The sequence below is a fragment of the Anopheles nili genome, chromosome X (genome assembly GCF_943737925.1).
Source record: "Anopheles nili chromosome X, idAnoNiliSN_F5_01, whole genome shotgun sequence".
Taxonomy (NCBI): domain Eukaryota; kingdom Metazoa; phylum Arthropoda; class Insecta; order Diptera; family Culicidae; genus Anopheles; species Anopheles nili.
Window position 1 is genome coordinate 4551155 of NC_071293.1, and position 8453 is coordinate 4559607.

Here is an 8453-nt window from a genome sequence, read left to right on the forward strand (position 1 = left end):
AACAGCAATGATAAAGATTTAGAAGGCCTTTTAGACTCATTAATATTTGTTGGTTTTTCCTTTGTTTTTTTTTTGTTCTTTTAATCCATTACATTCGCTAACAGAGTACGCTGTATCAACCCTTTGATTAATGCAATAATAATGCTCTATTTAATTATCGTTAAGTTTCCGGAAGGGTGGCGGCTGGATGTGGTTGTTGCCTTTTTGCTGGGATTTTGTTTTGTATGTTTCGCTCCATTTGTGGTTTGCAATGGAGGGCAACTAAAACGATTGTGAAATGAGTGTTTTGTGTGTAGTTTTATTCTGATGTATTACATTACTCGATACTAACCCAATACTACCGCACCAATCAAAACGCAAACCCCCCTCTTTCGAGGACGCAACATTCGAAATCCTTCCTGCGTGCGCGTGTGTGTGTGTTGTGGCTAGTTGATTGGGGTCTGTTGTGTTGCCCACGTACAGTATTCTCACATACACCCCCGCGCACATACACGCGCATTCAGGAATGCAGCTTGCATATCCTTTCGCTATTTTCCTACACCATTTTCTACGGGCCTTAGGTCGGGTTTAGAGGCGCTGTTTGGTTGCTCAATGATTGTTTCCGTAACCGTATCCTTTCCTCGGTGTAATTTGCTTACGTTTCGCTTTATTTCCTCCTTTCGCTTCTTCCTCAGCAGCATGCATTTTCCTTCCAAGAGCCCTCGCTTCAACTGAAATCCTTCCGCACACGTGGGTCCTCCGCTTGCAAATGCTCCGTGCTCTTAATTTTTGCCGGCTCCGAGTTTAGGATTCTTTGTTGCCACCCGGAAGTATCGTTATCCTTGTTTGCTTTGCTTCGCTATTCCATCTACCGCGTGATTTTACATCCACCCCCCCCCCTCCCTCTCCACCCCACACCCTCTTTAGTCTCATCTATTGCTATCCGTGTGCTACTGCTTCTCGTCCTAATTGTGAGTTTTTTTCTGTTTTTAGATTTTACTGTTCCTTATCTAAACAGGACCTCTATGAAATCAAAACTACACTCGCAAAATGTCCACAGTTCACTCCCTCGCTTTTCCGTTAGCCGCTTTTTTTCCGCGCCGCACGCCGCCTCGCCTCTCCCACCGTTGGCCGCGCTCCGGCCGTCATCCGGCGAATGCGGTGAAATGGTTTCAATATTGCAATCATTATTACTATTCTTTTTTTTTTGTTTCCTCTTTATTTACTGCCTGCGAGCGAACAGCTCGCGCTAGCACAAAAACGCATGTCAACCGGAACAAACCAACAACATAAGCAAAAAGTATGTTAACTAGCACATAAAGAAAAAGCGTACGAACGAAAACTAAACCTATCAAATATAACCTCCCACCGATTCTCACCCGCATTCGGGTTGTTCGTATGTATGTGTGTGTGTAGTGTATGTCTGTGTGTAGAATTTTCTTCTTGGTTGCTTTTTGTTTGTTTCGTTTTGTTTGCATATCTAGGATGCGTCAACACCTACTTATATTTGCGTTAATATCATCACCACCGTAATCTAATGCGCCGTCTAATAATCGACATCATCTGCAACTTGTTCAACATGTTCACCTCTTCCTCCACCTATTAACCCCTGCTAGGCAATGTACTGCGTCGGTTGCTTCTTCTGGTATCCTTTGCTTTATTTAAGATAGGCATTTATATAATGTAAGCTGCATGTAAGCTGGTGTACCATCCATGTTTCTACCAAATTCCAAATTCATTCCCATGACGAAATATGTGTATGTATCGATGTGTATGTATCTGCGTGTAGGTGTGTGTGTGTATATGTTCTGTCGCTCCCTGCCAGAGTGTAGGTTGCGCTATTCTTCACTCATGCTCCCCGTGTTGGCAGGATGACTTAGTGAAGCCATTCCCTCAACCAAAGGACACCTTTCATTCCCGTATCTTGTTGCCTTAAATTCCTTTTACATTTTTTCACTTTACTTACTCCCTCTATATACTCCTGCCGTCGGAATTCTATCCCTCACCATTTCCACTGGGTTAAGGGAGGGGAGGAGGGGGGGGGGGGGTTACACTTTAGTTTGCTTTTAAATATTCGGTACGGGCATGCCACGGCGTTGAAGAATCCCCGTTTCGTCCTGCGATGACCACCAGCGATTAATCTTCCTATCCTAGGTATCTCGCCTAGCTCGCTCGCTTATACAGCTGATAATGTTGTTGGGCAAAAGGGCGCTGCTTCTGGCTCTGTGTATGTTCGTACGTTCGCATGTCTTTTGTAAATTCTAGCAGCGCGGCCACATACCGCGACCGTCCCCGTTTGCTCCTATGAAGTCCTTCCCCGGACCAAGCCATGAGATATAATCCGCGGTGCCTCCTCGCGCAACAGTTTCCGCCACCCTTAAAGCGCCCTTTTATATGCTTTTTCTTCTTCCCTACGCCTTCCGCAGGCATGCCCTTTCTCCTCTTCCTCCTCCTCCCGCCTAGCCTCCCCGCACCGTGTGTCGCTAAATTAAACTTTATTTGCTGCCCTCGCTGAAAACCAGCTTGCCGATCCACACCCCGACAATGGCTATGATAACGGCTGCAATGATGGCGATGTAGATCTCATGCGGATTGCGGCCCTGCTGGGACGGTGGCGAATACGGATTCTGATAGTGTGCGGCTCCCACCGACTGGATCGATGCCTTCGCTGCGACCGCCGGTTGCTCCTTGTTTCGGCCGGCCACCTGCAAGCGTAGCTGCAAGATTTGTTCCTGCGGATGAACGACGATTGAGGTTAGTGGTTTGGCAGATGGATTGCAAATGTAGGGTTAGTTTTTTATGTGCCAACGTCCCGCTAGAACTGACAAGATCGATTAGCTATGAAAGTGAAGAGAAATCGTTCTATTTGGGTTCAAACAGCAAGCAGTTTTTAAAAGAAATCTGCGAATGGTATCGAATGCTGCCAGTAATTATCCCTGCGTGTGTCCTTTACCATCCAGTACTGAACGTAAAGCGGTGAAAGTGATCACAACCTCTCGTTTGTAGGCAACTGTGTTTACGTTAGATAAGCTCTTTAGCAACTACATGAGGCACAGATGATCTAATCACCCGTTCACCCCACAAATGGATAACATAAGCCACGCAGTATCGTGCACGAAATTCCCTCGAGAAACACCGGAAGCGCGCCCGATGGGTGGCCACATTCAGACACCACCACCTACCCGTAGCTGGAGATTTTCCTGCCGCAGCACATTGTCGTGATCGCGCAGTTTCTTCACCTCCTTTGCGAGCGGGGATTCCGATTGCAGCTCCTCCTCGATGCTCGTGGCGGCAGGCTGTGCGTTGACGAAGCTACCAGCTTCGTTGCTGACCGTGGCTGTGAGCAAAAAAAATGGATGGATTATTTAATGAGGCAAACGAACAGTGGCGCGAAAGGGCCAAAGCAACGGCTCTGCAAGGCGTACCGCTCGTTTGTTTGCTGGTGCCCGGTACGGCCTCGGCTGCCGGGGCCGGCTGATTGCTATCGATCGGGCACTCGAAGACGCACCGGAGCTTCGAGTCCATCAGCTTCTCCGGGTACTTCCGCCAGAGGTCCTCCAGGTTTACGTCCTCATCTTCCGGCTTCACCATCGACTGCACCATGAACTTATGCTTGTTTTTCTCGTTCGAGTCGAATGTGAACGGCTGCAGCACAACTGTGGAGAAGCGAAGGGATTCAGCTCGGGTCAGTGAGGGTGACCGATGGAAAAAGGGGGCAAGCGGGGAGTACTCACTGGCGATCTCCTGCAGATCTCCCGGCTCCAGCAGGCCACAGTTCGGGCGCACGCAATACTTCTTCGGGGCGGTTGTTTTGATTTTAAAATAGATCTCATGGTCGGTTGGGTTGGTGAGCCGCATGTACGATGCGACCGCGGTCCGGAACGGACCTGTAATTCAACAAAACAACAAACAAAAAAACAAAAGAATGGAATCCTTGTAATCAATGTAATTACCACGAACGAACCACGGGACAAAGGACATACATCTTCACCATCGGGAAGGGAGGTGAAAAAGGAAGGGGGGTGATTGTTTTCCAGGCATTTTAAAAGTTTTGTTTTCTCGTTTTCTCCCCTTCCCCACCCACACAAACAAACACACACACTCACTAGTGTCCCGCGTTCTGGGAGCATCGATTCATTGATTTTCCATTTCTCCATTTTTGCTCCCCTCACCGTGCGCAACGGAGCCCTTCGCTCCCTTGCACAGACAGGCAGGTTGCCTTCCGATGACCACCACCACCACCAGCCCCGCTCCTCCGATGCCACGAACCGCTCGGTTGATTGAGGTGCCTAGAAGTTGATTGGAAACCGCTGCTCCCGCTGCTTTGATCGGTGGGCTAGGCGCACGTGGGAGGGTGGTGAACGGGGGTTGGGCGGAGTGGCCCCTGGGGGCTCCATTGATTGCTGGCAGGGATAAATTTGTGCTGCCACCATTTGTGGGGCATATTCCGTGGCGCAGGCAAATGGAAAGTTCCCGACAAATCCGTGCTCGCACATATTATATATATTTTCTTTTTTTCGTTTTTTTTGGCAAATTTCCCGAGGACGAGCAGTACGCATGTACACACGTCTCTCCCCGCTTCCCGGGCAGCGCTTTCCCACCATCCCAGCGCGAGCGAGAGATATATACATATAAATATGTGCAACATAACCGTGCCGCACACTCCTCGCGCTATGGTACGCAGTAAATGTATGCACAACTAGATGCGTTGCGCATGTATTCGACAGCGAAAAAACCTACGGCATTCGTTTACCGAATGTCGTCATCCACTGGGACTGGGTGCTGCCAGAACGAAGAGACAAAGTCGCTGCATCACGTCGCTCGAAAAGGGCTGGGCGAAGGGCGAAGAATGGTAGTAGGATTGGGTGGAGAGGAGAAGAGGGAGGGGGGAGGCATGCAGTGGACGGAAGGTGATGGGGCCCTCTTATCATAGCCCCCCCCCCTCTCCTCCTCCCTCCGCGTTCCTTCTGGGATGTCGCGCTGCGGTAACCCCAGGGTGGACCCTTTGAGAGTCCCTTTTCTCGCGTCGAATGGGAAAAACCCTTCTTGGACGCGAAGACAGATGCCGTGGCGCTCAGACCGGCCGGAAGGTTGGGTGGTAGGGTGAGGAAGGGCATGGGTCGGGAACGGGCGAAAGGTCCGTGCACGGACGCGGTGGTTGTTCCCCGTAATAGGTTCGCTTACCCTGGAATTTGAGCTCGGTCGCCGGTTCAATATTTAATAACTGAAGGGGCTTCGCCATATTTGAAGCAGTTGGAAAGGCCACACAACACACGCGCTCGCACACACGGGTATCTTCGATTTATTCCCGTTCTCTCTCTCCGCAGCTCCGTCACTTTTGCTGGCCGGTTTGCCTCTCGGACCGTCGGTTGTTGGTGGTTCGGGGTTTTTTTTTGTTTTTTTTTGCGCGTTACCACGCGTCCACGCGCCTCAGGAGCAGGGCTTTCGCTGTGCAAGCAAATCGCGTCGCGTACGCACCGTTTGGTTTTCGCTTTTTTTCGGAAATTACGAATTTCACCAGTGCACCTTCGAAGGGTTTATTTGCGCGGTCATCCAGCTCAAGTGAACATGACAAAAAGGGGAACTGACTGAACAGAGGAAGTTTGTCACACGGCGGAACGCTTCAGCGGCGCTTCGACAACGCTTCGACAACGCTTCGGCAACGCTTCGAACTTCATAAACGTTTCTGACGCAATCGTGCCACAATCGAAGCCGATACGCAAAGTCCGTTAAAAATGGTAATGTCAGTTGACATTCAAAGCGCTGGCGTTTGGAAAGCTAAGCTTGCTGACGTTTGCTACGATATTCAGTGGTATTTAGATTTAGTTAGGGCAAAAGGAGCAATACTCCCAGGAACATGCCATCATCTCTTTGCTATTTATATTTTGATTTATGCTGATGTTGGTGGTGTGAAACGATATCACATTTGATATATTTAAATTATATGTTTTTCAACTGTTAATGCTTCAAAATAAAACAAAATTAAATAAATATTAATACGCAGTTAATCGATAGTAAAATTGTACTTTTAATTTATAATATAAATTACCTTTGTACTGGTGGTAAATTCGATCCCATAATCCTTTATTATACAGTAAATATAAAATATGCGGGTATAAAAGTATAGCGATGCAACGAAACGGACCATTTAGTAAGCCATAATAAGTAGTGAGTATACATTGGTTTACAGCAGGATGGAAGAAAAGTCATAGCTAGCAATTTCTTAAAAACACTTAGGTATCGAAGATTTTTAGAACATAACTTACCTAGTCACTGTAACTGTGAATTTCAATTTCAAAATAACAGGCATCAGTCTTGCGCTTGTAGTATTGCAGTAACATCACGAACAACCAAGATTGCTACATCAAAACGAGACAGGTCTTTTACCAAGATCTAAAAGCAAGAGTTCCATTTCATGAAAACGGATTCAGAGTATTGAATTCATGAAATTTTCCGTGTAATGAATTTGCATTCTTCTGTTCTTTCGCATAAAAATAAGTATATATATATATATATATATATATATATATATATATATATATATATATATATATATATATATATATATATATATATATATATATATATATATATATATATATATATATATATATATATATATATATATATATATATATATATATATATATATATATATGTATATATATGTGTGTGTATATATATATATATATATATATATATATATATATATATATATATATATATATATATATATATATATATATATATATATATATATATATATATATATATATTATAATTGATATAATTATAGAACTAATAAAATAATTCGTTTAACACCTTGCGTGTCGCGACACCCAAAAAGTGGACGACCCATTTTTGAGTAACGCTAAAAACGCTTGATTTTAAAATGCAATTTTTGTATATTTAATAAAGCGATTATTCTCAAATAATAAATTTATGGCCAAACAGAAATACAAATGAACGTGAAGAAAGCCAAAAATTCATCACAATCATAGAACGTAAAGAATTAGAGCCGGTACAACCGTGGCTGACATTCGAGCAAGAAACGCTTGAATCGTTGCATTCTGTGCGATTTCATAAAAAACGCGGAGTGTTAACTTCGAAGGAAAACCCTAACCTCAACTTAATGGTGGTAAACAAAAGAATATTGTAATGCTTACTCAGAATTTTTGAGCCAACTAATTTGTTGAGCCTGCCTTTTTATTCATATAGAGTCAAATTAACATCAACATTTATATCGATTGGTAACATCTTTTCATGAAATATGTTTACGCGAATGTCTAACCAGCCCAGTATGTGATCATCCGGCCAACTTGAAAACCATCCTAGTTCACAGAACTTCCTTCGCACGTACGTCTTGTTCTTCAGTGTCTGTAACATACTTCCCATTGCTACATTTTTCAGCACATTCCTCATCTTGCTGGATAAGACTGCGATCAAGCTCAACAATTATACATTTTATAATAATGACCTTTTCCAGCTTCTAGTAAACAGGATTGCAAAATGAATTGTTCTAATTAGAATCCTCGCTTGATATATCTCCGTATTGCTCAACAAGTTCCGATTCCAGTATTGCTATCTCCGCTCTTATCTGGGCGATATAATCCTCCAAAATAGCAAGGTAAATGTGACAAAAAATGTGTGATTTGGGCATTTTTGAAGCTATCTGTGAATAAATTCAATTAAGGACATCATAAATATTTGCTTAGGAACAAAATAAACGAAATAGATTGTTATTTTATACATACCCGATGAAAATATGTTAGAGAGAAGTTCAGTGTTTGATGTTTTGCAAAATACTCGCTTTCGATTGTAGTGACATAACACTCTGGATGTTCGAAGCATCCAGATGAATGATGCGTAACGTAAAACAGATTGCTTGGATGGTAAAGAGAAGCTAAGCGGGCGGTGTCTTGAAATATGTTCGCGTTGGATTGTAGCTGTTGAATGCTGAATTAAGTATAATATATAATTTTGATGGTGCGATGTGCTGTGTTAGTATCACAGTGTCTATGCGTTAAAAATGTGCCTCATCAGCTGCATTAAATAAATTCTGTTCAGGATCATCATATGGATCTTCATCGTGTTCCGTAATTTCTTCAACATTTACTTCAAGGATTTGTTCAGTGATGTAATCAATATTTTCTTCGATAGTGCTTTCACGATCGTCTTCGTCATCCCCATTGACACTGCGAGATGGTACTGAATCGTTTTCACTGTCAGAATCGTTTTCAGAATCGTTTTCAGAATCGTTTTCAGAATCGTTTAACAAAACATTGAATCTTTGTTCCCACTCGATGTCTCCTTGCATTTGCATGAAAACTTCTACCTGTGATTCTAATGCAATTTCGTCGTCCATTTCAAGTTTCTCGAACAGCGGAACGTCGCATTCATCTTTCAATCCCATATTGAAATGCCGCTTAAAAAATGGTGTCTGCAATATTTGGTTTTGTATTGCGAATAACAAG

General features: G+C 43.8%; 1 protein-coding gene and 1 long non-coding RNA gene across 3 annotated transcripts; both read right to left on the bottom strand.

Annotated features, from left to right (window-relative positions):
* Positions 1 to 17: 17 nt before the first annotated feature.
* LOC128729259 (uncharacterized) lies at positions 18 to 899 on the bottom strand. The gene is made up of 2 exons (XR_008411063.1): positions 332 to 899; positions 18 to 261 (listed from the first exon to the last, which is right to left on the bottom strand). It is a non-coding gene; the product is annotated as an uncharacterized LOC128729259 (long non-coding RNA).
* Positions 900 to 902: 3 nt separating this feature from the next.
* LOC128729258 (vesicle-associated membrane protein-associated protein B-like) lies at positions 903 to 5553 on the bottom strand. 2 transcript variants are annotated; one of them, XM_053822925.1, is made up of 5 exons: positions 5164 to 5553; positions 3714 to 3866; positions 3405 to 3635; positions 3162 to 3316; positions 903 to 2711 (listed from the first exon to the last, which is right to left on the bottom strand). In XM_053822925.1, the coding sequence occupies exons 1-5, from the start codon at positions 5219 to 5221 to the stop codon at positions 2475 to 2477; spliced, it is 834 nt and encodes a 277-aa protein (XP_053678900.1). In that variant the 5' UTR covers positions 5222 to 5553; the 3' UTR covers positions 903 to 2474. The 2 variants fall into 2 exon arrangements, with proteins under 2 accessions (XP_053678900.1, XP_053678901.1); XM_053822926.1 differs by having other exon boundaries at positions 3396 to 3635.
* Positions 5554 to 8453: the final 2900 nt, after the last annotated feature.